This window comes from Lineus longissimus, chromosome 11, assembly GCF_910592395.1.
Source record: "Lineus longissimus chromosome 11, tnLinLong1.2, whole genome shotgun sequence".
NCBI lineage: Eukaryota > Metazoa > Nemertea > Pilidiophora > Heteronemertea > Lineidae > Lineus > Lineus longissimus.
The window spans coordinates 3,754,237-3,782,155 of NC_088318.1; the positions used below are offsets into that span (position 1 = coordinate 3,754,237).

Consider the following 27,919-nt stretch of genomic DNA (forward strand, 5'->3'; position numbering starts at 1 on the left):
TGGAATGACTTCAGGACCCTTCTACCTTGGTAGAGCTTCTATCTCACTGTACTCTTGAAGACCAGCCCAAGCACACTATTAGGCAACTCAAGAAGCCTACTTTAAGTGGCTCACGCACCCGAGTTGGCTTCTGTACCTGAGGTACCTCATGCACCTGGAATGACTTCAGGACCCTTCCACCTTGGTAGAGCTTTTACCTCACTGTACTCTTGAAGACAGGCCCAAGTCCTCTATTTGGAAACTCAAGAAGCCTACTTTAAGTGGCTTGTGTACATGTACCTGAGGTACCTCATGCACCAGGATGTCTTCAGGACCTTCTACCTTGGTAGAGCTTTTACCTCACTGTGCTCTTGAAGACAGGCCCAAGTCCTCTATTTGGAAACTCAAGAAGCCTACTTTAAGTGGCTTGTGTACATGTACCTGAGGTACCTCATGCACCAGGATGTCTTCAGGACCTTCTACCTTGGTAGAGCCTCTACCTCACTGTACTCTTCAAGACAGGGCCAAGTATTCTACTTTGCAACTCAAGAAGCCTATTTGAAGTAGCTCATGTAGGCCTACCTGAATCAGCTCATGTACCCAAGGTACCTTATGTGCCTGGGACAACATCAGGACCCTTCTGATTTTGGTAAAGATTCAATCCTTGGCAACTCAAGTAGCCTACTTCAATTAAGTAGCTCACATAGAAATATCTGAGCTAGCCCATGTAGGCTATCTGCGGTAACTGGGACATCAGGACCCTTCTGCCTTTGGTAAAACTCCAACCTCTATGTATTCTAAACACCAAGGCGAAAACAGTCATTTCTGAGTACTTCAGAAGAACAGTACTAGAATGACAATATCTGTGCCACAATACCACAAATGCCTGCCACTGCTCCTCCATCGAATCAAGTAAGAGAGGCAACAACAATATCGGTAATGTATAGCTTTGTATTTGATACAAGTTCAACAATATTTACATAGCAGTACACCAAATTTACACAATTTACACTTAAATAAATTCACAGAATCCATCATTCCCAATTTGTCTCTTCTAATTGCATTAGACGAAGTTCCAACTAATATAAGCACACTACATATCAACATGTGAAAGTCTTTTCAGTGTTTTTCAGAAAGAGATGCCGATTAACTCTCACGCCTCTATCCATGTAATTGTGAGTGTTCCATCCAGGCAATGGTGTTTACTGCTACAGTTAAAAGGTGGCGTGAAGTTGGAATGAAGAGCAGAATGCACTAAATACATAGCACATTTTAATATCACAGTTGAAAAGTTGATCGTTCCTCCTCATAACTTTAAACGCTTAATGTCTTCGTTTCGAAAGTCATTTCTGAAATAGAAGCCGCGATATGAGCAACGGTCTACTTATGAACTACAGGACAGTCTTTGTCTTTTTGAATTATCATCACTTTGTCTCTAAACAATCCGCACACAGGACACATGCCCAAGCCTCCCAGGTTCCATGAGAGTTGACCGAGTGGATGTAATCAGTCATTTTACAAGTCAACACAGATGGGCCAATGTCTTGTTGAATTTGAACCACATGACATTTTTCCCTTTTATGAAGATTTATACAAGAGATTTGATATGGTCAAGAGGGTCAATATGGTCAAATAACGTTATATCCCTCTGGTATGGTCAATACAAGTATCAATAAATCAACCAATCAATCGTCACCGGTGTCCCGATTCTGTTGGGATTTTTTCCAGAGGCATGGGTCTACCATCAGCTTTTGCCCACCTATATGGGATCTTTTACTTGCCCTGGCATAGACACTCTGGGACAAGGGACCACAGCTTTTAGTCTCATTCACCAGACGCAAGTAGACCAGCATCACTCATACTTTGTGTCGGAGTCTTTGAGTTAATTTCCAAGCAGTCAACAAATGAAAGATAAACACTTGCATGAAGAAACAACTCCCTGACAAATGGCAAAAATTACACTCACCTCAATCCTAACACTTGTCGTACTTCAGCCGGAGTTAGCCTCCACGTTAACGGGCCAGAATTCGGTCCCCAGTAGTCTAAGATCTCAGTTACTCTTTCCAGGTTTAATATCGTGGCCATCTGAGTGAGACGGGCAAATTTATCTCTGATCGTCCAGGTTGTTACGGAGGTGAGATAGCCAACTAACGACCGAAGCTCCTTGTCAAATTGTAAGCCTCCCAGCTGAAATTTAGAATAAATATAAATAGTAATATAACTATAATATTAATAAGAACTCATCACTTCAAAGTAAGCAAGTCAAACAGACAAGATCAACACCTCAGGTAGTCAGAGATATGAAATGAACAAGAGGCCCATTAGTCTGGCACTCAGCTGAATTTTTGCCCAAACCAGCTGCTGTACAAGTGGGGCTGAGGTATTTGGATGGGAAAGTAACGGATTCTTTCAAGTTGCAAGTTGATGTCCCATTTTTCAGTGGAGTGACACGGATGCGAATAAATCAAATCATTTGAGTGGTCAATGGAGAATGATGTCGTGAGCTCATTGCATCATGATGCAGGAAACAGTGCATGACAAGAACAACATTCTACTTACTCTATTGAACACAGTTTTTATGACAGCTTTCTCCAGTCTTGTAGTAATCTCATTAGAAATATAGCTGACTAATACATCGTAGTTACTGGAGTTGACTGAGCTCTGGAAAGCAAGAAACAAGCATTGTAATAGTCAAAAGAATCAAAGACAAAGGGAGAAAAGGGTATTTTTTTAGGTTTTATCTCACAGGACTGAAATTATTTTCAGTCTTTCTGATTCCATTTCAGTGAGAAGCTGTCACCGTTTCATGTGTTCCACAGGCCTTATGGTCAGTTACAATTACAATTACTTACAAATAAGTCAATAACTTATTCATTGAAATTGATCCAATACCTTTCCCGGTTTGTCAACAGTTGCCTATGTAGTGGACTCAGGGCTGAGTTGTTCAAATGTATTGTTAGCTTTAACGGAGACGTTAAGTCTTAACATGAAAATTTTAATGGGTCTAAATGAAAGAGATAACGTCCTCAAGGATACTTAACGTAACTGTTAGGGATAACGTGACTCTTGTGCTTTTGAACAACCGGGCCCAGACCTTTAGGCCTACCTGTTGGGGTGCGATTCACATTGAAGTTTCATATGACTTGAGTTAACATTTCTAAAAGTTGTAAAAGAGAGAAAGAAGAAAAATATCTACAGTATTTGTATTCTTACCTTGAAGGTCATGAGAAGGTTATCCAGATTGACAATAAAGTTCTGTACCCATGGATCGTTGGCTTCATAATTTGAGAATTCTTCCTGAAAAACCATCATTGAGATCAATCAGTGGGTTGCCCAAATTCAGTGATATAATGTAAACAATCCTCCACAGGGTACAGGAAAAGCGCCCAAATCAACAAATCAACATGCTTATGCATAGGCCCTTTTTCAGAAATAATATTTCCTCCCAAGGGTTGCTTGGTATTCTGTAATACATATTCGACAGTCACTGGCCTGGTTTTGCATGGGCAGAGGTTGCTCTCTCCAATAACTTATTGGATGTTAAAGCTGGCAGTGACCAGTTTGGAGGCAAAATATAATGACCTGCTCTTTTCTGGGGAGGCAGCGGAACTGGTTTTTTATCATATCGTGGAGAGCGCATTTCAACTTGTGTCTTGATAATGCAGGTGAGTGAGTAAAGATCCTGAGCACTATAGTGCTACAGGAAAACATGACTTACTTCGGATATGTTATGACTTGTCGAAGAGAATGCATCAACCCATGGTTTGATGCGAGGCTTTATGGCACTGTTGGTCAGCTGGTCAAAACCAAAGTTGGTCACGTCTTTTAACTTATTGGAGATAAAGCCTAGGTCTGTCAGGCAACTCTGGAAAGATATTGGTAAAAATGAATAGGTGAGGATATGTCATGTGTTAAGGTGCTCAAGTCTCCACTCAGGAATCAAAGCGCATCCATCATTTTACAAAATTGAGCTGCAAAAGTGCCCTATTTTCAGCAAGAATTGCCATGCCCTTTAAAAAAACTTACTGTCAACTTGGCTTTACTTTGTTCATTCACCCCGCCATAAAGCTTGTTGATTTCACCCTGCAATAAATATACACAGATTAACATCACAAAGTTAAGGACACGTGTGACGTAGGAGAAACCAAAATTCTAGCCAGGCCAGTACACAGATCAAAGCCACACAAGTCAAATCTCTGTGGTGACTAAAGATGGTGGTCGGCCTGGCGCCAAATAGAAAAAGATGTGTACTAATACATGCAGATGGCATGGCCTCCTCAGAAAATTAGGTCAATTTTTCTATCTTTTGCCTTGAAGGTCGATTCAACTCTTCTTCTTCTTCTTTAGCATTTGCTTCATGACTTAGCATTTGCTCCATGACTTAGCATTTGCTTCATGACTTAGCATTTGCTTCATGACTTAACTTTATAACAGAAGTTACCTCTAAATTTGTCTTTAGCGTCTGTATAAACTCTGAGGTGACTGCTGCATTGTTCAAGGTCACTAGAAAGGTCGCCTTGGCCTTCTCGGTGTCAGAACTCTGAGTCTGAAGCTTGCCCTGTTGTATGCTCGATTGGACCAGGTTGTATGCCTGACTGAAGTCGAAACCGGATGGGAAACCGGATCGTAACCGTGAGTAGAGGACCTCGAGGAAGTCTTGTTCTAGGATCGCACTGGAGTGGTTCAGCATTGCACAGACGCCATCAACACTGGAACTGGACATGGCTCGTCTGGAAAACAGAGATTCAGAATTCATAACAAATATTTGTGTGGCATAGATGATAGTTTGCACAGAAAATTAAATATTTGGTACAGAATGTGATTACTCATCGGAAACTTCAAATTCCAAAGTATCTGAAAACACAGTACTTACTTTACCAGAATCGGACAAAGCATGGCCAAGAACAAGTCATTTGAAGCAAAATATAGGAACATTTTCCTACCCCTTTTAGGCTTGTTTTGCTTGAAATGCCATTTCTTCATGAAATGAAGTTCGGTGAAGGACTTTGTGTAAGAAAATGCTTCACTCACCGAACACACTTCTTGACGATAAAGAATGCATCATCGACCATACTTGACGTCAACTGCCCATCGTCGACATTATCCATCTGTACAGCCTTGTTAACCATCTCCTTCATGAAGTACTCTTCCATCATAATATAGCTGCCGATCAACTCTTGCATCAAACGACTCAGCTCGCAATTCTGAAGAAATTTCTCCGTTTCTATCATCTTTGCTGCAAAATGATAAGTAGGGCCTAATGTAAAGATAATTTATCTATTTCTGACTGTCCAGCAGTGAAAAAAACCCAACAACACCTCAGATGATGTAACCAAGGACTCTGACCGCAGACATTGAAGCAGCATCTATACGTAAGTCTTTTCTGTTGTCTATTATACAAAGAAAATTCCTTCTCTTTGGATTAACCAACAAGGAACTCTACAAAGTGGGACAAAGAGAATGTGTATGAATATTCTATAAATACCTTGTCTAGTTTCCTCATCTGTGTTAGCAATTTCCATGTCGGCCTAAAAAGTGAAAATATATCCATTAGCAGAGGAGTTCTTTTAACGAACTTTGTTCCCGTCAAGCACAGATCTCAACTTATTCGTACTGTTTTCAAAGGCAACAGACTTCAGCCAACAGGCAACAGTTTTCAGCATAACTGCAAACATGATCACCTAACCATGCTTATGGCAGTTGAAAGGGCATTTCAATTTTACTCACCACAACTCTTCGCTTGACAAATCTCAGATAGAGCTCAGACCGGGTGTTAAGCAGAGTCACTTCAGCCAGGAGGACGTCCAACTCTTTCGGGTCAACTCTGAATCAGACATTACAAAAGAGTGTAAGAAACAGAATCAGACCTGTTGGCCTCAACTCATGTTTAGTGTCAAAATTGGAGATTTTTAGGACCATTGAATAAAAATTGAATAAAAATTGAATAAAAATTGAATAAAAGAACTAACTTTTCTGAAGGCCCTCTATGGTACAGCCCCATCTGAACTTGTTGAACCTTCCTGTCAAAGTCTCTATTCTTCTTAAAAGCCTCAACGATTTTCCTCGTCTGTCTGTCACATTCTTTCTGTATATATTGCATCATCGTGATTATTCGTCCTGGACCTGAAATTCACAAGGACATATTACTGTCAAGACTAAAGCATACAGCAGATCCTTTAGCCAGAGTTACAGCAAATATAAGAAGATGGCAATTTCTTTTCAAAACAAAAAACTTACTAGGATTACACAGCATTGTAATGTTGAATACAGCATCCTACACTGTAGAAAATATCTTTATCACAGCGTTTTTGACGGAAGCAGTAAATCAGATAACCTACCATAAAACGTTTCGACTAGTGGTTGGTGTGTTTCGACCACCCTGGCAATCCCCTCGAAGAGCAAGGTGATGGCGTCCGCATACAACACATTGGACCTCCTGTTGTTGCCCTGGCTTAGGGCCTGCGTCAGGTTCTTGTCCGCTGTGTCTGAGATCTGAAACAAAGCAGTGTGTTTTTCCGTTTTTATTTTTGAAAATTTAAATTCCGAGAATCTAGGTTATTTTTGAATTCCACAAAATTTTGGAGAACTACGGTACAAAATTACACACCTGTGAGCAGAGATATTTCGAAAACTTGCTTAAACCATCATCATGTAAGTTAAGAAGCGGGAAGATCTTAAAGAATCTCTCTACGGATGCCACGTCTCCTGAATGTACCGACGCATCGAACTGCTTGTGGACGATCGTCTTCAGTCGAGCCTGTGCCTCGTGCAGAAGTTTGAAAGATGTGTCTAGCTGGCCACCTGAAAAAGAATAGATTAGATAGCAAATTACATAAATTGAACAGAAATAAGACTAATAACAAATGCTTTCAGGGGCATCAGAGGCAATACATATACATGTAGAGCTGGCAGCTCTGAAGCATAAATTGGGTAGGGGAGAACACTCAAATGAACGATTCTTCACTCATTCACTTACATTATCATATTCTCAGATAGAGCATTTTCTAACCCACATCAATGAATGTGAAGTTTCCACTGCAATGCAATGTTACTGATGATAGTTAATTGCTCAGTGTCTGATCTTTGCATAGAGTTGTTCATCTCCAGAAACCAAGGAGCACATGTAGTGCGCTACACTCGGCCATTTCAGGCCAGTTGAGAGTTACAAAGTGGCAATGGCTGAGCCTCAAAGCCACGTCTTTACAAACGCAGGTCTGATGCTCCCCTACTGTGCCACGACACTTTTTAACTTACCTTCGCTAGCATCAGATGCCATTCTGAGGATATTCTCATCGAGAGAGAGGAACCGATGGACATGCGCTGCAGCTTGTTCGTAATCTTCATTCTGAAGAGCCGTCTGCACGCCATCAGTACAGAACTTCAGATCAAGGATATCTTCAACTGTCTGCATAGCACTGGTAACATGACTCTGGAAGAAATTGAATAAAATATTTTGACTTTTTGAAAACAAAAATCTTCAAAGTATAGCACTGAAAAGCCATTATTCCTAATCAATGAAATAAGCGGTAGAACCACCAAAACAATCATCAAGTCACAATCTATATTTAATCTAGAGTCAAATGGCCTCTGAAAAGATTTTAATTAGGAAGAAGAAGATCAAATGGTAACCACAAGCAAAAGTTTGTTAGGGATTACTGTGCATGCTGCACTCTATGAGACATTTCCCAAATTGCTTCCATTTCCATACCTTTGCAACATCCAGTTTCCGTACTTTAGAACTGACATTTTCAGCCAGCGTGGAAGTGAAGGATATCATGCTTGAAACTTGTTTGGAATCATTGTGGATAAGCTGCAAGTTAGGTCTGGAAAACAAATTTGAGTTCTTTTTATCAGAGAAAACTTACATCTTAACAACATAAATAGTGTCATTGTCATGAACAGGAATCTTTCATCATGATCATAAACTAATCACTTAATCATGGCAGTTTGATACACAATTGTTTCTTCAATTCTTAAATTACTCGTTCGATTTTTGTCCATATTAAATCAAGAGAAATCGATAACAAAACAAAAATTCTCAGTATCATTATGCTGTTGTTGAAATGATTATTGACATATCAAACAAGATATTGCCAGCAACAAAATCTTTACCACTGCTATAAATTTTTGAACTCTTCATTCTACGCAGGTTCGAAGATTCTTTGAAAATGCACTCGGCCTGATTGACCGTCTTCACCTGTAGAGATATTGAAGTATTTGCTACTTACAGCATTTTATGAAGAGATACCATCTTTGATGCCAGAACCACCTGGTGGTCAAGCAAGTTCGAAAGTTCATCATTTACATTTTCCTGAAGTGTAGAAAAAAACATCATGATCTAAAAATTCACTATTGTCGATGCAGATCATGGGGTTGAGGGGGGGGATTGTCCGCACACTGTCCTTAACTTGACCTCGAGTCCACCATATCTTCTTTCTTGGACGTCATTGGCATTGCCTCAAGGGCCACAGCTCGTTAGACTAGAGTGGTGAAATCTGCGCATTTGACACTTCAGTTGGAAAATTACAATGTACAGCATTTTCTACATAAAAATGTACAAGAGATAGAGCGGATTAAAAAAACATCAATCATGCAGCAATTTTCAAGTTCATTTTTAAAAAAGCATGGATATTTCGAAGGAGCATCACCTCTTCTTTGCAAAGACTGTCCAAAGCTTTTTGAATTTCATCGATATCAGTGAGATTTTCGCAATTTTCTGTAGAAAAATTCGCCGACGTGGCAGAACTGGGCGCGGCCATTTTGGATGCCACCGAGAACATTTGTCTTATTCTACAAAGGCTATATTTTTTTCTGTTAAAATGTTTAGTTTTCTGCATTATTTCGATTTCAAAAGAAAATTGTAATTAAAGTTGATGAAGTTCTGCTAAGATCAGGTGATACATTTTTCTCTTAGCTGCACTGATCGACTTTTGGTGGTGTTCCAACTTCAGCGCAATTAGTTATCGCTTTATGCCGCCGCAACGCATTGTCATCGTTGGTGAGAATAAATCAATCAACATCTGCATAAGTACAGAATAACAACAATAAAACCTAGTTGCAAAGCAAAGTTTAGATAGTACCTTTTCAATCCAAAGATTTTTTTAGATGTTTTACAATACGACATAGTTGTTTATGACATACAAACATCGGTGTCCTGATGCCCTGTTTACTTTGTGTTGTGTACATTTTCCCTGTACAAATGCACAGGTAGCTGGCTGTGTGGGAGGATTTGGTTCGTACCGTGGATTTCACTCATTCAGCTCGAGGGCGAGGGCATCTATTCCACCTCCTTGAACCATCATACCAGGTATTGAAAACAGAAAGGTTGCTACTAAATTTGGCACTGAGTGTCTGATTGACTGAATCAACCCCCCCCCCCCCCCCCCCCAAAAATCACCCGACCCTTGCAGAAAGTTGGCGTACCTTCAAATGCCCAATTTTCAACCTTCTTATCTCTTCCTAAATTGTCTTTCCAGATAGTGAGGTCTGAGGCGTCGCGATGTATCTCTACAACTTGACCCTCCAGCGCTCGACAGGCATCACATGTGCCATCCACGGTAACTTCTCGGGCACCAAGCAGCAGGAGATAGTCGTCTCGAAGGGGAAAATCCTTGAGTTACTGCGTCCCGATCCTAACACTGGGAAAGTCTACACGCTCTTGTCGGTGGAGGTTTTCGGTGTGATCCGATCCATTATACCATTTAGACTGACCGGTGGAACAAAAGATTACCTTGTTGTGGGATCAGATTCTGGGAGGATAGTCATCCTAGAATATGTTCCTTCAAAGAATGTGTTCGAAAGGGTAAGGATGCGGGTTTTTTTCAAAGTAGATGTGGTTTATTGTTTTGTACTGTAGTTTGAATGTATTTTAAGTGCCGGGAAAATCCAGAAGATGAGATTGTTTTGCTTAATAAAGCTTCTGTTGGTGTTAAAACAGAAAATCCCTGTTGACCCCATTGACTTGTTTACATGTATGTCTTTAAAAGTCAGGATTAGAATAGTAAACCAGAAGTCAAGTGAGACATATCCGCTAATGATTACAAAGATTTCGTCAAGTTCACCACAAGGGGATGTCATGATCAGTTCTTTTGACTTTTTAGATTCATCAAGAAACATTTGGCAAGAGTGGATGCCGTCGTATAGTCCCTGGGCAGTTTCTGGCTGTTGACCCAAAAGGTCGTGCAGTCATGATAGGTAGGTGTTGTGCTGTTTTCTATCGCGTCATGAAAAAAGTACTTACTGTATTTCTAATAAGGCTCAATAGAACAAATGTCTTGTTTCTTGGGCTAAACTCAAGGAGGATACCGCGGTGACGTCACGGCTTTTCCAAGATGGCGCTGCATATTGTAAACAAACTCGATCCACGGCCAAGGGAAAATCAAGTCATCAAAAAAGTTAGATTTTTCGCATCAAATCAGAGTTATTAGTACTTTTCTGCTATGAAATTAGTCTTCAGGCAATAAGCTATCATTTGAATAATGAAAAGTGCTGTTTTGATGGGGAAAAATAGGTTTTTTTTAACCAAATAGCCGGGCACCGATCTTCCAAAATTAGCGATGGTTTCAAAACAGTGTCCCAGATATGGGCAATCTCTTCATTATCATAATGGGATTTGAAGGCATGTTTACAGATTTTACAAGTTCGAGACCTGCAGGACCTAAAACTCGCATAGATCCCCATAGATCCCCTCTATTTGTCGAGTTAGCGCCCCTGTAAGATCATGCATTTTCGGACACTAGAACGAAATCTTCCTGCGGATATCGCGGTTTCGGTGATGATTTAAGGAGAAATTGACTGTTCTTAGAGTTGTATGGGACAGAAATTAGTTCATACTTCATGAATACATGAATATATTATGATATGGGCGGGCTTCTAAGTCAAAACAATAACAAACTCAACTGCATCTCTCCTATATATTGCGTAGTGCATTGCCTAGTGTATTTCGTAGTGTATTTTAGCGGAGACATTATTTCCGCACTTTGGCCACGCCAAACGTCTTTTTTATTCGTGGAAGTTAATCTGCTCTGTAAATTTTATTTTACACAGGAAGAATCCATACTAGGTATTGCAATATTTCATGTCTATTGGTGTTTTTGTGTACAGGAGCGCACCAGACAGAGAGACGTGGAGATGTGGTCAGTGCTGGTGCTGTCAGTAGACTGAATCTGATTGGCCATAGCGATCACTAATATGGGTCGGGATCACGTGATGTGACGTCACCGCGGTATCCTCCTTGGGCTAAACTTTAGAATTACCGATCGGATGTTCCTCCGCACTATATAAGTTGTGAATCGGTTTAAAGGGTTAGGGTTAGGGTTACTTATTCATTATTCGGTATTCATTCGCGCCTTGGACCTATACTTCCGATCGGGAATTCTAAAGTCGTTCCGTTTCTTGTAACAGCACCAAAATTTGAGGGACAGATGGTCAGAATACCATTTTCTTTTTAAAATTTTGCATATTAGACGCAGAAATGAAACCATTTTTACACCACTGGCACAGTGATCAATGCCTGTGCAAGACGATCTGGTTGGCTCCATTTACCACCACATCACCTGGACAGAGAGCGTTTAGAGCTCCACAAGATGTCAACACTCATCCCATTAGTTTTAGAGACAAAGATTACGTTTTTACTACATAAAGCTTTTAGATAGGACATTTTATCCTTCTATCAAGTTAATAACCTCCAAGCAGTATAGTATGGTCGCACTGTAACACCTGAAAGAAACATCACAGTAACAGCCTATTTAACTTGTTAGAAATTAATGGAAAACAAAAATGATCGTCACATGCATTTTACCAAGTCTTCCCTTACAATTCCAGGTGCAGTTGAAAAACAAAAACTTGTATATATTTTGAACAGAGATGCCCAGGCCCGTCTGACCATCTCTTCGCCATTAGAAGCCCATAAATCAAACACATTGGTCTATCACATGGTTGGCGTTGATGTCGGCTTTGAGAATCCAACATTTGCTTGTCTAGAAATTGACTATGAGGTGAGTCCATGGGTGCAAGTTTAATAAGAGGCAAGAATTCCATCAGCCTGTCTTTAAAGCGACTGTGCGGAGAGTCCATGGTTGCAAGTTTCAAATTCATGGCTAGATATTTTAAAATCTGAGAGCACCCATTTAAGGCCAGTTGGGGAAAATTTGCCCTTGCTAGGAAATGGAAAAGTTGAGGGTGTTGAAGGTACATTGAGGTGGTCAACATGCTAATGGCCTCTGTGCCGGCGGTTAATTTCTATCCCTGAAAATGGTGTTTTTCTTTCGCCAGATGCCTGGCCTAATACCTTGCAACCATACCCCAAAAGTTCTGGCAAGCGTTGCTCTCAAATTACATCCAAAGCTTGGCATAGCATGGTCTTTTACCTGGTCCCTCTGCCAGGACAGGCAAAACAATTCCATTAAGAGTATCGTGAAAAGGCCTGTGATATCCTGATCCACCTCCCTCACTGTTGGCAAAGTCTTGGCCTGTAACCCCGATAGTTTTGAACTGTATTTGTACACTAGCAAGGCTGACAGGAGCGATTGTAGAAGAATTTAGTCGTTAATGATTTGTTTTTATCTTTTAGGAATCCGATAGTGATCCTACTGGAGAAGCTGCAACAAAAACACAACAATTGTTGACCTACTATGAGTTGGACCTTGGTTTGAATCACGTTGTCAGGAAATACTCCGAGCAATTGGAGGAACATGCTAATTTCTTAATATCAGGTAAAAAAAATCAAGTATGGGCCATTTGAGAAGATAGGTTATTCTATCCTCTTAATGGGCAGTGTCATTCTACCACCAAAAAAATAAGAATCATTTGCCTCGTCTACTGACCTTTGGCTCTGCAACCGGAAAGGTTCTTGCATCTTTCGCTGGGTTTGAAATATCCCACTCTTTAGGTATCGAAGTTCTGGGGTCTTCTGACTGTAGTAACACATTTACTCAATATTACTTTCCAGTTCCTGGTGGCAATGAGGGACCAAGTGGTACATTAATTTGCTCGGAAAATTACATCACATACAAAAATTTTGGTGACCAGCCAGATATCCGGTGTCCTATCCCGCGTCGAAGAAACGATCTCGACGACCCTGAGCGGGGGATGATATTTGTGTGTAGTGCTACTCATAAAACAAAGGTGAGTGATGACCACTGCACTAAAGAAGCAGCCAGATTTCCATTTTCTCTTCCTGAAAAGCTTTTTTACAGCACTAGTTGAAAGATCTATTCCTTGGCTCTCTGTAGGACTTTGAATTTTCGAGATCGGATCAGAAATCATTCAGGGGCATATTTCTGCAAGTATCTCTTCGGACAGGAGCTGGCAGTGTTGCACTTGTCCGGTGCCTAAAACAGAGATTTTACACAATTCTTTTCTTTTTCAGTCCATGTTTTTCTTCCTGGCACAAACAGAACAGGGTGACATCTTCAAGATCACCTTAGAAACGGACGAGGACATGGTCACAGAAATACGATTGAAATATTTTGACACTGTGCCAGTGGCAGCATCCATGTGTGTCCTCAAAACGGGCTTCTTGTTCGTAGCCTCAGAGTTTGGAAATCAGTAAGTTATCTTCCATACCCGAGCGTTGTAGTTTCTTGCCTCTTTGGGCATGGCTCCTAGCGTGTTGTCTTAACGTGCCATGATGGACCCTAAATCAGAGAAGGCTACATCAACCTCCAAGTTAATCCCAGACTCTCTCCCACTAGAGGATGTCTGTTTCATGCCTTGGGGACATTTTTTCATATTTTGTTAATTAGAAGATATATTGAGTTTCTTGCCTCTTTGGGCATGGCTCCTAGCGTGTTGTCTTAACGTGCCATGATGGACCCTAAATCAGAGAAGGCTACATCAACCTCCAAGTTAATCCCAGACTCCCTCCCACTAGAGGATGTCTGTTTCATGCCTTGGAGACATTATTCTCCTCCTTTTCAGGTAATGTTGACTATTGGTTGTTAAATAGAATCTATACTTGCAAATTTTTGTTCTTAGCTTTTCATCTAATTTCAACATCCTGTGAAAAAAACCATCTCAAATTTTCTTTCAGTTTCCTTTATCAAATTGCTCATCTCGGTGATGATGACGATGAACCGGAATTCAGCAGTGCCATGCCCCTCGAGGAAGGAGATACATTCTTCTTCGCACCACGACCCCTCAAGAACTTGGTCATCGTGGACGAAATCGACAGCCTCTCTCCGATTATGAACTGTCAGATTGCTGATCTCGCGAATGAGGATACGCCACAGTTATATTGCCTGTGCGGAAGGGGACCACGGTCGACGTTGCGAGTACTTCGACATGGTCTGGAGGTGTCTGAGATGGCTGTGTCGGAACTGCCCGGTAATCCCAATGCTGTATGGACAGTGAAAAAGAACATTGATGGTAAGTATCTCCCATTTTAGTAGTAGTCGGTGAAGTGCGTGTTCTTCTTTGGAAGAGAAAAGTATGCACAGAAATTGAGTTAATGCAGCAATGAGTATGATCTTTTTGGAGAAAACTTTTTAAAGATTGGTAGTTTTCTTCAATTTCTCAGATAATGTTTTAAAATAATTCTCAGCCTTACTCTTCCGTCTTACCACAGAGAAACATGCCTTTCACCGATGCAGTTTATCTTTATACGGTACCAATATGGGTCTTGCACACTCGCTCAGCGTCGCTGTTCATACAAACCAACTTACCCTCTAATTTGAGAGGCACTCACGACTATCTGAAAGATTCATGACTATCTGAAAGATTCATGTCTATTCTGAGAGAAGTCCTGTCTTCCTTGGAGTCAACTCTTTTGTAAAGTAAAAACAATTGACAGTCTGCAGGACCCATTTGATTTGTTTATCACCTTGTCAAATTTAGGACAATGTAGTCTGTGAGAGATAAAGCCCCACATCATGGGGAAATTCACCACATAAAAAGCAATCATTTAGATTACAGAATTGATAACCAAAATATAAGAAATCAATATGAACCGGTGATAATGAAAAGGAAATACAATAAAAAATTACTAGCATGGTCTTTAATGAACCTCTTTTCAAAATATACAGGCAGCGCAGATGATGTCATCACAACTAGACGCCATTTTGGACGTCAAATTATGTCCTTGACCCATGTGGCATACTTGGTCCTCAGCGCCACATGGCAGCAGTATAAAGTTTGGCGACGTCAACTGTGACAATACTGATATTATCCACACGTGGGACTTTTGGTTGGTGATTCAACAGGGTCAAGGGCATGGGTTAACGTCCAAAATGACTGTCCTAATGACATCACCGCACGTCCTTCATACACCTTTTCGAATTCGGTACCTTTCTACATTCTTCTCCTGTGTGCTTGACCGCATACTCCACAAGAACAAAGAACAGCTACTCATTAAGGCTGGTGGTGGTCAGATACCCACGCCAAGCCTGCTTTCTCATTTCAGGTGTGACCTCAACACTCAGACGCTAAGGTGGGTACGCGCACTGGACCGATGCATAAAGGATATCTAGTGTTCGGAATCTTACTTGTGGCACTGACCTGTGGGACATGAGGCCACAAGGCAGTCGCTCCACTTCTTTTGATTTCTGGCTGCCTCCAAATAAGTCGGCCCTGTTGAAGTACTTCACTGGGTGAAATCAACATCCAGTGTTCAGAGAAGCCAGCAAAAAATTCTCAAGATACTAATTTATAGTGTTATTTAGTTGATAAGAAACATTGTCTGAGCACTGTTGGTCACGACGCATCCTTGGACCCTTGACAGTTCTCCAGTTCTACACTGATATTGTGGGCAATATCATTGTACTGAACCACGTTCACAGTCGAGTGTATGGAGCTATCGTGGAAATTATCAACTGCATCATTTGTTTGAAACACTGTGCTAGGTGTCAAATCCAAATTGACACACATACTTCAATGTTCAAGTTAGGAAAGTTTGTCCAATTCTTAATATGTTATGTACCAGTCAAGATCCTGTGTTTGTAAGATACTAGAAAATGACAATAGATTGTGTTTATATGTCAACCAATGGCAGGCTGTCCAAGTGCCGTTTTCATAAAAAGGCACTAGAAAATTACCATTGACACAATAAAGTTATTTTGAGATGCGACGTCTCATTATTTAACCCACAGGTTTCCTTTGCTTAAATTGTTCAGATGCTACACAATGGTCTTTCTCTTTGGTCAGTTTTTCATTCATTTTCCATCACTTTGCATGTTGTGGAGTCGGTATGGCTCACATGGAGTGAACCCAAAGGTATCCTAGTGAGCTATGCCCTCTCTGCCCCTGTTTTGAACCCCTCATTCACCCTCGAGGCCTCTCTCCGTTTTCTATTTACAGATGAATACGACGCTTACATCATTGTGTCCTTCGTGAACGCCACGCTTGTACTTTCCATCGGAGAGACTGTCGAGGAGGTGACTGATTCTGGTTTTCTTGGTACAACCCCAACGCTGTCTTGTTCCCAGTTGGGAGATGATGCTTTGGTCCAGGTGTGTAAGCTGACATAAGATTCAATCTTTCTGCCCAACATTGCTGAATAATCACTCTTTCTGTTCCCTTTACCTAAAAGGGAGACCATAAAAAACATCCTGCAGTACAAAGTGAACCGTAGTGCAGTTCCCAATTCCCAATAGTTTAAGGTGTGTTGGAGATGATGATCATTACCTGTCCGTGTTTCACATGAAGTCAAATAGTGATTTCAACCCCAGGCACTGATTCAAGCACACAGTGACAACTCATTGGGTCATGTTCTGTTTTGACAGTTGGGAAAATTGTATTCCCATTCAACTGATCGGTTGGTGAAATGAGTTTGCCAGGGAAGCTTTAAAATTATCAAAAAAATTCTTATTCTTTCAGATCTATCCTGACGGTATTCGTCACATTCGATCAGATAAACGTGTGAACGAATGGAAGACTCCAGGAAAGAAGACGATTGTGAAATGTGCCGTGAACCAGCGACAAGTTGTCATTGCGTTGACTGGAGGAGAGTTGGTCTACTTCGAGATGGACCCCGTAAGTTGCCGAGCGAATGCTTTTCTGTTCGTCTGACAATTTGTGTTTGGAGATGATGATTTTTACCTGTCCGTGTTTCACATGAAGTCTACTCTTGATTTCAACCCTAGGCGCTGATCCAAACACACTTACTGATTCCCTTCACACCTCTGAGAGGTCGTCAATAACATTTCAAATCCACAATTTCTGATACCGCTATGTGAACTTCTCAAACACTTCTTGTGAAATCATGGCTCATTCCTCATGAAATCATGGCTCATTCCTCGTGAAATCATGGCTCATTCCTCGTGAAATCATGGAGCTGCTAACTGCATTGTGACCATAAATCACATCCTCCAAGACTGCACTCTGTTCGAAGCCCGGCAGGGAAAGACCTTGCCGAAGAAGCGGGGTGTCAAGACGAAACTGAATTTGATGCTGTCATTGAAAACTAAGAAAAAAGGTAGTAATGGCATTTCTTTAAAATATGTTGTCAATTGTATTTCAAGACCGGGCAGCTTAATGAGTATACGGAGAGGAAAGAGATGTCTGCCGATGTCATCTGTATGGGTCTCGGTCGAGTTCCTGTGGGCGAACAGCGATGCCGGTTCCTGGCTGTGGGATTGGCCGACAATACTGTCCGAATCATCTCGTTAGATCCAACAGTAAGTAACTCTTTCATGTTTAAGACGGAGTGGTGAATTGATGAAATTTCAAAAACTTGAGACTTGGTTTGCATCAAGGTTCACTTTGTTTCTTGTAACAAGTCACTCTAAGAACAAACAAGTCATTTTCAAAAGAGTGGGCTGCATACGATTCACAAAGTCAATTGACAATCTCATGGCAATTGACACGTGAATCCAATGTAAACCCAGCTTTGGATGACACGTGAATCAAATGTAAACCTGGCCTTGGATGGCCTGAAGGAGATCTCCAAATGTTGGACATCAGGACTGTGATGAAATCGGTGCGAGAACTTCCATGTCTATTTTGGAAGCGATTGTTTGGAGATGATGACCTTAACCTGTCCGTGTTTCACATGAAGTCAAATTGTGATTTCAACCTCGGGTACTGATCCAAACAATTCTTACGAAAAAAATAGCTGGGAACTCTGTTTTCTTATGTCATCTGTCTCTTTTTGATGCTTGGATTTAAGTCTAAAGGTTATGAACATGTATTAATCCTCTGTTTCTGTTCCAGGATTGTCTGTCTCCCTTGAGTATGCAGGCCCTACCAGCCCCACCAGAGGCCTTGTGCATCGTCGAGATGGGAGGCACGGAAGCCAAGGAAGAGACTGGTGAAGCCGGTACCATCGGTGGCCTCTTCCTCAATATTGGGTTACAGAATGGTGTCCTGCTGAGGACAGTCCTTGACACAGTCACTGGTGACCTCTCAGATACCAGGACGCGTTACCTTGGTTCGAGGGCTGTGAAGTTGTTCAGAATCAGTATGCAGGGCTCGGAGGCTGTAAGTACTGGGATTAGGAATTGTTTGGACTGAAATACCTCCCCCTAGACTCATCTTTGTAGAGTTCGAAAGCGTGGCTGAACGTGTTGATAAATTTTGGTCAATGTTTGGAGATGATGATTTTTACCTGTCCGTGTTTCACCTGAAGTCACCTTATGATTTCAACCCCAGGCACTGATCCAAACACTAATTGGTATTTGATCGATTTTCATTTAGCTACACAACTTGCGTCCCATAAGAGCTTTGAATTCGGATCTTGCTGTAACTACTGCAGACCCGCTCTATCAAGGACACCCCTGGGACTGACAAGTGCTGTCCTTACGAGAGGTGTCCAAATTTCGGAGGATGAATTGAATGGAACGGACCAATTTACTATCAAAGTTGTTATCCTTATTAGAGGCAGTGTATTACTAAGAGAGGTTCAGCTGTATTTTGTTTCACTTTTCCAGGTTCTTGCTATGTCAAGTCGAACATGGTTGAGTTATAGCTACCAAAATCGTTTCCATCTTACGCCGCTGTCCTATGAGACTCTCGAGTACGCGTCGGGTTTCGCATCAGAGCAGTGTCCAGAGGGTATAGTAGCAATCTCGACGAACACGCTGAGAATTTTGGCATTGGAGAAACTCGGTGCGGTGTTCAATCAGGTGGCCACACCGTTGCAGTTCACGCCGAGAAAGTTTGTGATACATCCGGAGACGAATAATCTGATCATGATCGAGACTGATCACAACGCCTACACAGACACAACGAAGACACAGAGAAAGCAACAAATGGCTGAGGTAGGTGAACTTTACGACTAGTTTCTTATTCTGTGCTGACTTTTGCCAGGAAGACACCTGTTTGAGCTGAGTGATAGTGCTGTGGTTAAGCCCATTGACTCCCATCTTTGCAGCCAGGGTCTTGAGTGACTGAGGCAGCTGGGGTTTCTTGGTGCTCCAGCTTTTGAATTCATATCAAAGGGCTCGGGCAACATTTTTTAAAGCAGAAAATCGTTTCGTAGGAAAATGGCATAGAACACAATACAACTTTCAGGAATACAACAGTAACGAGAACATAAGGTTAACATACTGAACAGTTGTCTTGTTTAGATCAAGTGAAGTGGTTTCAGTATTACAAATTAAAGTTAGAGAATTCTTTATTTTGCCTTAGAAAGGGCTGATGGATTAGTATTATCTTCCAGGAAATGGTAGAAGCAGCACTCGATGAGGAACAGGAATTGGCAGCAGAGATGGCCGCAGCATTCCTGAATGAGAATCTGCCCGAGACGGTGTTCGGTGCGCCAAAAGCCGGCCAAGGAATGTGGGCTTCGATCATCAGAATCATTAATCCAATAAATGGAGAAACGATCGAAAAGATACAGTTGGAACAGAATGAGGCAGCTCACAGGTGAGTGACTTTGGGGTTTTTCTACCTTGCCTCTTTGGGCATGGCTCCTAGCGTGTTGTCTTAACGTGCCATGATGGACCCTAAATCAGAGAAGGCTACATCAACCTCCAAGTTAATCCCAGACTCTCTCCTTCTAGAGGATGTCTGTTTCATGCCTTGGGGACATTCTAGTTGAATCAGAAGTAATACAGTATTGAGTTTCTTGCCTCTTTGGGCATGGCTCCTAGCGTGTTGTCTTAAGGTGCCATGATGGACCCTAAATCAGAGAAGGCTACATCAACCAAGTTAATCCCAGACTCTCTCCTTCCAGAGGATGTCTGTTTCATGCCTTGGGGACAACAAAACACTTCCAATTTTAGTACTATTGAGATTTAAATTGGAAAGCTCCTGGTGTATGCACCCTAAGCCCACAACCCCAATAGCGGAAAGTCCAGAAAAGCTGGTCATTTCAATAGGGCTACAAAAACATAGCCAACCTGCATTATCAGGCAACACCACATCTCTGTGACAGAGATTTAAATACCTAAACCCATTGCAGCATGACCAAGTTGCAATATACTCTGTTGTTGTTACTTATAAAAGACTGCATACATAAACATGAGATTGTTATCAGACGTAGGTCGGAAATCTTGTAGGTCTATGTTCGATTCAAATCTCGGACAAGAGTTCGAAATTGATGTGCTGGTGCTCTCATGTGTTATAAAAATTTTATGTGCTGATATTCTGATGCTCACATGTGTTATAAGAACTTGATGTGCTGATGTGCTGATGCTCACATGTGTTATAAGAAATTGATGTGGTGATGTGCCGATTCTTGCATGTGTTATAAGAAATGATGTGGTGATGTGATGTTCACATGTGTTATAAGAACTTGATGTGGTGATGTGCCGATTCTTGCATGTGTTATAAGGAATAGCTGTGGTGATGTGCTGCTGCTCGAATGTGTTATGTTTAACACTTGACATCATGTTTCTCGTTTTCACAGCCTGTCTTGTCTTTGTTTCAGTATCTCGCTGGTGAAGTTTGCAAACCAAGGGGAAGATCAGTTCATCGTCATCGGGACGGCAAAAGAGTTGGTCCTCAACCCACGTTTGTGCCCAGGAGGTTTCCTCAGGGTCTACAAAGTGACGAACGGCGGTGAAAAACTTGAATTCCTCCACAGTACACCCGTGGATGATCTGCCCGGCGCTCTGGCACCATTCCAGGGACGTCTGCTTGTGGGTATTGGGAAATATCTCCGCATTTACGACTTTGGAAAGAAGAAGTTATTGAGGAAATGTGAAAACAAGGTAGGATGTCAATCGGTTGATGAAAATATTTTTACCTCCACATGCCTAGGGCTTGAGTACTCAGCCATTCCCAGTCATGTTCAAGTTGAACTTTATGCCAATTTTTTCCGTGTGTTTGGATGTGATGATTTTTACCTGTCCGTGTTTCACATGAAATTGCGTGATTTCATCACTAGGAACTGATCCAAACATATTTTACCGAAAAAGCCCTGCATTTATGGCCAATTGACTTGGCCCACCTTGACCCATGAATGAATGAAATTGTCATTTATATAGCGCCCGTATCACTGGAACAATGTTCACAGGCGCTCATAAGCTTGCACAAACAAATATGTTTTTAAGTCTCTGCGGAAAGTATTGACGTCCTGTGCAGCTCTCAGGGTGGACGGTAGTGAGTTCCACACCTGAGGCGCAAGAATGGAAAAGGATCGTCCTCCGAGGGTTACCTGTTACCTGTTGTCAAAAACTCGCTCTGCCTGCTTGAAAATAACATTGTAATGTGTCTTTTTCAGCATTTACCAAACTTCATCACCGGCATCTACACCATGGGAAACAGAATTGTCGTGTCGGACGTCCAGGAGAGTTTCCATTTCCTTCGCTACAAACGCCAGGAGAACCAGTTGATCGTTTTTGCTGACGACACCCATCCAAGATGGCTGACGTGTGCCTGCATGCTGGACTATGGCTCCTTGGCAGCTGCGGATAAGTTTGGCAATCTTTCTATCGTAAGTATTGAATGATTCAAATCTAAATTGATTGTTGTAGGTCCATACTTTCAACTTTACTTTTCAATCACGCCAGTCATCTCTTGAAAGTAAAATCGTCCAACATCATGATATGGCATGGTCATATTATCATGAAGACTCGAGGAAAACCATAATCTTATACATTTCCATCCTACTTTTCTAGTTGCGATTACCGCAGGATGTATCCGATGACGTCGACGAAGACCCCACTGGGAACAAAGCGTTGTGGGATCGAGGCTTGCTCAGCGGGGCCTCCCAAAAGGTAATGTGATTTCAGTCCAACGGTTACTCGGTGCCGTTCTTAGAACTAACATCTAAAGGACTGGTGGCAGTTTTGTTGACTCAAGTTTTATCTTGACGTAAATAGAATTGAAAACTGCTATCAACTTCGGCATGTTGTTTTCTGTGCAATGTTCCAATTGGATTTGAAAATCAACAAGGTCTTTAGCAAACAATTTTCAGTGTCCATCCTAAAAGAACCTGCTGAATTCTAAAAATTCTACATTGAAGAACTTTCTTTGTCATTCGCAGCCATCAGTCCTTTATTTTCTTCTTTTCTCGGATTTGGTTTGCGGTTGTTTTTATCAGCTATAGCGCCCCTATAACATACTGGTGACTGGCATTTTCTTTCTTCCTTTTTACCTACTGGCTATTAAGATCATGCATGATTACTAACAAATACTAACATGGGAGGAGGGTTCGAAAGAAGAGAGCATGTGATAATTTTGTCGATGTAGCATTATTCAATGTAGAGACAATGGGTGATATGAATAAAGACTACCAAATGCTTTTACTTCAGTTTTGTACAGAAAGGCCCAGTGTAAATGTACATGGCGATTTAGATAAAAGCATTTGCTAGTCTTTATTCATATCACCCCATGTCTCAACAACAGATGAATGAAATTACGCAGTGTGATGCATGAGGCATTGGTTGGGAGTGGAAAGTCTCCTACGACTTCCAAAGCTGTCAAGTCATTCGATTGAATTTGCCAAGGAAAATGGGAAAATCCTACGTCAACTTATTACACGGAAAGGGAATCACTTCTGAGTGGGAGTGGAAGCTTGGATGATGCGCAATCTCAATAATGCATGGATTGTGACTTGATTAAACCATTTCCATCTTCAGACATGATGATCACGTCTCTTCACACCTGACTCGTGCACCCTCTATTGTTGCACACCGTGATTACAAGCTCGAATCTGATTCTGACTGATGGACATGGACGTGTTCGCATGTTTAGATCAGTGAAGTGCATGTAATGATGACACTGCTTCTGCCTTTACTAACAACTAACAAACTTGTCCTGCTGCTTTTCTTACAAGTTTATATGCTGTATTCTATTTTATGTCTACTTTTGTAGTGAATACTTGTATTTTACTCATGAAATCCTTGAATTTACCTCCTTATCAGTGTCATCTTCTATATGATGTGATTATGACATTGCTTCTTTGTCTCTGTGCAGTGCTCGGAGTTTTTTGTCGTTGGTGATTTTAAAATGAAATCAAGTTGTCCCCAGATAATCAAATTCATCAACCCTGTGTTCTGATTATCAGGAAAACCCTAAGACAAACTTGAATTGAGGAACCACTTTAGTTCTGTGATGAAAAAATGTAATTCGAAAGAAGAGTATTCTGAATCCGACTGTTTAGTATCAGTTGCAAAACTCAAGGTTCACCTTCTAACAAACTTCTGTTCTGTCAGTACAAATGACCTGTTTTAGTTTAGCAGCACCAGTAAAATATCACAAATAGAAAACACTGTGTAACCTCCCTTAGTCAACACCTCGCTATTAAGGACGCTAGTTTTGGTCCAAATTTGGTTATTTCCATTCAGTATGACCTCTCTTATCAGGAAACCTTTATTAAGGACAGCACTTATCTGTCCCATGGGTGTCCTTTGAGGTTCAACTGTACCCTAATAGAGATATTTGTTTTTCCTTACATGCACTTCCGATCTTGGCTGTAGAACACTTAGCACGTAATTTCGACTACCGGTATCCTAATTGTGTTTCACCACCAGAAATACACGATGTGTGTAACTTCTGTTTCAGATGGACATGATCAACAGTTTCCATGTAGGTGAGGTTGTGACGTCCGTTCAGAAAGCCACTCTCATCCCAGGAGGGTCAGAATCCCTCGTCTACACGACGTTGTCCGGTGGCATAGGCATGCTGGTGCCTTTCACATCGCATGAGGTTAGTATGAAAAAATGTCTTAAACTTTGTGACGATTCGTCATCATTCCAACAGTTGAATGAAAATCTTGCATTGTAGATGCATGGCCGGGTGCTGAGGTAATGTTGAGCTTCGAGTTATAAGGAGTCGTTTTGGTCAAGTGGCTCATTCTCTTAGCTTGTGGTTAAGAATTCCCTGGTTGGAAGCCCAGAGTGGGCATGAGACTCTAGGCATCCAAGTTCAGATGATCATCACTCAGAAATGCTTGTGACACATTGTCATTTAGTCCCTAACTTTAAAGGTATCCTTTGTTTCCAGGATCATGACTTCTTCCAACATTTAGAGATGCATATGAGATCTGAGCACCCTCCCCTCTGCGGCAGAGACCATCTCTCCTACAGATCATACTATTTTCCAGTCAAGGTGGGTGATGCACAGAGAAAGAGCATCGCATTGAAGTATTGCCTCTTTGGGCATGGCTCCTAGCGTGTTGTCTTAACGTGCCATGATGGACCCTAAATCAGAGAAGGCTACATCAACCTCCAAGTTAATCCCAGACTCTCTCCTTCTAGAGGATGTCTGTTTCATGCCTTGGGGACATTCTAGTTGAATCGGAAGTTATGCAGTATTGAGTTTCTTGCCGCTTTGGGCATGGCTCCTAGCGTGTTGTCTTAACGTGCCATGATGGACCCTAAATCAGAGAAGGCTACATCAACCTCCAAGTTAATCCCAGACTCTCTCCTTCTAGAGGATGTCTGTTTCATGCCTTGGGGACATTCAAGTTGAATCAGAAGTTCTATTTAGTTTCTTGCCTCTTTGGGCATGGCTCCTAGCGTGTTGTCTTAACGTGCCGTAATGGACCCTAAATCAGAGAAGGCTACATCAACCTCCAAGTTAATCCCAGACTCCCTCCCACTAGAGGATGTCTGTTTCATGCCTTGGGGACATTCTAGTTGAATCGGAAGTAATGCAGTATTGAGTTTCTTGCCTCTTTGGGCATGGCTCCTAGCGTGTTGTCTTAACGTGCCATGATGGACCCTAAATCAGAGAAGGCTACATTAACCTCCAAGTCAATCCCAGACTCTCCTACTAGAGGATGTCTGTTTCATGCCTTGGGGACAAGTGAAGATTATCCGTCACTGTCATCATTGTTGACCACTTTTCAGTTCTATTGGAATCTTGCAAATCCGGGTTTTTGGTTGATGGCAAGGCTGGTTGCAGCATGACCAAGTTACAATATGGCTTGTTGTTGTTGCTTATAAAAGTCTGCAGAAATTAACATTGAGATTGTTATCAAACGTAGGTCAGTCTCTTCGTAGGTCTATGTTCGATTCAAATCTCAGACATTTGAAATCTTGTGTGGCTGCATTTTAAAGCAGGCAGGTTATTGTTGACCCATATGACTTTTGGTGAGACTGTCTTGGTTACCCGGTTGACAACGAGGAATAAAACCTCAAAATCTGCAGTTAGTCGTCAATTTCATCAACTCTTATTCTTCAGAATGTTCTGGATGGTGACCTGTGTGAAGCATTCACTTCAATGGACCCAAACAAACAGAAGAATGTCGCAGAGGAACTCGACAGAACACCGAGCGAGGTACGATTAAACAAGTTCGATTAGAAAAATACTCGAAGAAAACTTAATATGCCTTGGATTGGATCATGACCTTGGCCCTACTGATATAGCCAACAAGGTGTGCCAGCGTCGGCACTACTCACAACAATGAGGAACCGGTGCGATTTATCCGCCGCGTGGCGCTGCAATCGATCATACCAAAACTCTCCATTTCCAACGCATTATCATGTTATTCCTGAGCCCGAAAACGATCGCTTATTTTCGACCGATTTCGGCGACGTTTTAAATCTATTGAGCTATCAGTTTCTTAAGATAATTTTGCGGAAAATATGCGCGATGCCAGTTATTGGGCACGTTTTCTGTTGTTGAAATCCTGTGCAAAAATGTACGCAATGGTTTCCCGTGATTGACCTCATGCGACGTCAACAGACCAGAAAATGACGTCATGGCGTCAGAAGGTACGATCGATTGTGGCGCTGCCACTGGCATTTATCTTAACGCCGGTTCCTCATTGTTGCACCAACAACAATGTGCGCCATGTGGGTCAGTGACGTAAATCTCAAGTTGGATGACGTCAGCACGGCTCTTTTGGATAATTTCTGCTCCCAGTTTTGGAAGGAGGATTTTTGTTTTGATTTCAAATGATGCATTACTGCATAAACATCCACAGTCAATCATTCAATACTGTGAAGCTTTTGATGAAAGGTCCTTCAATGAGATTTTATCTTCTCCTTTCAGGTGTCGAAAAAGCTGGAGGACATCCGGACAAGATATGCTTTCTAAATGTATGTTCACACATACTGAACACTGCCATGGTTGTTGTGCATGCAATGGACTGCCGAATTATTCAAGATGGCCTGTACTGTGGCCAGCAAAGATGAGCCGTTTCATCGTGACAACTGAATTTATTTCATCTTCATTCCATGGACCTAAAATTACTAAAAATATTCATGGTGGGCTGATGAATATCCACTTACAGTTGTTCTGGATGGCCTACTGATTGTATTGTTTTGACAGCTGTTCATTGGGTACAGATTGACAATTGGGATGAGGTCAAGGAATACTAATAAAGCTTGTATGCTGTATTATATATTTTCGTTGATTTTGTAGGACTCGAAGTATGTGTTGTGAATTTCTCCAAAAAAGCCCAGTTTCAACTCTGCACATCAAACATGAAATTTTCACGACGCCATATTTTGTCAGATTAGCTCATTTTCACTTGGTGATAGACTAATATGCGATAGCTGCAGAAATGAAATGGTTAATGCATAAGTGTTGAAATATTAACGCTTATTAGATTCGTGTTTGATGGTGCATTCACCAAAATAGTGAAAATTTTGCGGTTTAAAGTATTCATAATCTTGATTTACCCATCTTGGCATTCTACAAAGTTGAAAACAATGTATTTTCTCCCTTGATTTCTCTAATGAGGAGAAATCGTAAACATATTTCGTGCAAGTTTGAATTCTAGTTTATGCTTAAACTTTTATCCGTGTAGAACAGCTCCTTTGGTCTCATGAAAAATGAAATATTGTACAATTATGACTGATGTAAATTAAAATACACTAATAAATGTGTTTTCTTATGAATTTAGTTTTAACTTATTTCTTGTGAAGAGAAAACTTTTGGAAGCTTGATTAGAAATTGCTGCTGCGTTTGATGTCTGAAACTCCCCTCAAACAAGCAATTTGAATGGCTTAACAGAAGTCTTTCATTCATGGTGGTCATCACAGGTCCTTGGAACAATTTGTTGGTTGCACTGGCCAACGATCGGTGTCAAAGCCCAGCAATTACTGGTTTTACCTGCTGTCAAGGAACAAAATATTGAGGCCTAGCAAGTTAGTAGACTTGATCCTCGTCACAACTATGTTGTTGCATTGTCCTTGCTCAATTGAGCCAAGAATGCCGCCGACTGTCTGGTTCTGATAAAAGAGATCCAGTCAACTGTCTGGTTATGATTAAAGAGATCCAGTCATTGCACAAGTCTTTATTTAGACCAGCTGATTGGGTAAAATAACTAAATTGGTGATTACAGTACTTTTTATGTGGCTCATGCATTGGCTACATCAACTACCCGAGGGGAACTCGAAACTGCTAACATTTATCAATGGAAGCTTATTACCGCCTTCAAGTTTTAACCGGGCTGTTCAAAACTCCCCATGTTATAAGCATTTCACTATAGATTTCTTAAGGTATTATCCACTGCAGGTAGCCATGCCAAGTCCAGTAAGTAGGCCGCCTAGGTATAGACTGAGCCGGATTGTGGTTTGTATGGTTGTAATGCCTGAACATTAATTGATAAATCATCCTGGCATAATCAGTGCTTTTCAATATACTCCGCCTGTCAATATAAGCA

General features: G+C 41.3%; 2 protein-coding genes across 2 annotated transcripts; one reads left to right on the top strand and one right to left on the bottom strand.

The window, feature by feature from the left end:
• Nucleotides 1-934: 934 nt before the first annotated feature.
• On the bottom strand, nucleotides 935-8,729 carry LOC135495603 (conserved oligomeric Golgi complex subunit 4-like). Its single transcript, XM_064784408.1, has 17 exons — nucleotides 8,628-8,729; nucleotides 8,208-8,290; nucleotides 7,688-7,802; nucleotides 7,234-7,408; nucleotides 6,587-6,780; nucleotides 6,318-6,471; nucleotides 5,949-6,102; nucleotides 5,707-5,803; nucleotides 5,465-5,507; nucleotides 5,011-5,215; nucleotides 4,421-4,709; nucleotides 4,006-4,062; nucleotides 3,698-3,844; nucleotides 3,193-3,276; nucleotides 2,539-2,640; nucleotides 1,946-2,166; nucleotides 935-1,328 (listed from the first exon to the last, which is right to left on the bottom strand). Exons 2-17 carry the CDS (start codon nucleotides 8,228-8,230, stop codon nucleotides 1,286-1,288), a joined length of 2,103 nt encoding a protein of 700 aa, XP_064640478.1. The 5' UTR covers nucleotides 8,231-8,290; nucleotides 8,628-8,729; the 3' UTR covers nucleotides 935-1,285.
• Nucleotides 8,730-8,937: 208 nt separating this feature from the next.
• On the top strand, nucleotides 8,938-27,152 carry LOC135495472 (splicing factor 3B subunit 3). The gene is made up of 21 exons (XM_064784158.1): nucleotides 8,938-8,977; nucleotides 9,456-9,781; nucleotides 10,080-10,173; nucleotides 11,803-11,975; nucleotides 12,551-12,692; nucleotides 12,929-13,104; nucleotides 13,349-13,527; nucleotides 14,012-14,346; nucleotides 16,273-16,424; nucleotides 16,792-16,947; nucleotides 17,436-17,591; nucleotides 18,127-18,393; nucleotides 18,843-19,172; nucleotides 19,574-19,779; nucleotides 20,786-21,068; nucleotides 21,581-21,793; nucleotides 21,978-22,076; nucleotides 23,866-24,009; nucleotides 24,307-24,411; nucleotides 25,489-25,584; nucleotides 26,302-27,152. Exons 2-21 carry the CDS (start codon nucleotides 9,479-9,481, stop codon nucleotides 26,344-26,346), a joined length of 3,654 nt encoding a protein of 1,217 aa, XP_064640228.1. The 5' UTR covers nucleotides 8,938-8,977; nucleotides 9,456-9,478; the 3' UTR covers nucleotides 26,347-27,152.
• The last annotated feature ends 767 nt before the right edge of the window (nucleotides 27,153-27,919 follow it).

Coding starts and splice junctions, on each gene's coding strand:
- LOC135495603 (XM_064784408.1), bottom strand. CDS start 8,230: ATGGTATCTCTTCATAAAATGCT. Junction 6,472..6,586: donor CGAAATATCTCTGCTCACAG/GTGTGTAATTTT, acceptor GCTTTGTTTCAG/ATCTCAGACACAGCGGACAA. Junction 4,710..5,010: donor ATCGTCAAGAAGTGTGTTCG/GTGAGTGAAGCA, acceptor TCTGTTTTCCAG/ACGAGCCATGTCCAGTTCCA.
- LOC135495472 (XM_064784158.1), top strand. CDS start 9,479: ATGTATCTCTACAACTTGACCCTCCAGCGCTCGACAGGCATCACATGT. Junction 11,976..12,550: donor GTCTAGAAATTGACTATGAG/GTGAGTCCATGG, acceptor TTTATCTTTTAG/GAATCCGATAGTGATCCTAC. Junction 12,693..12,928: donor TGCTAATTTCTTAATATCAG/GTAAAAAAAATC, acceptor ATTACTTTCCAG/TTCCTGGTGGCAATGAGGGA.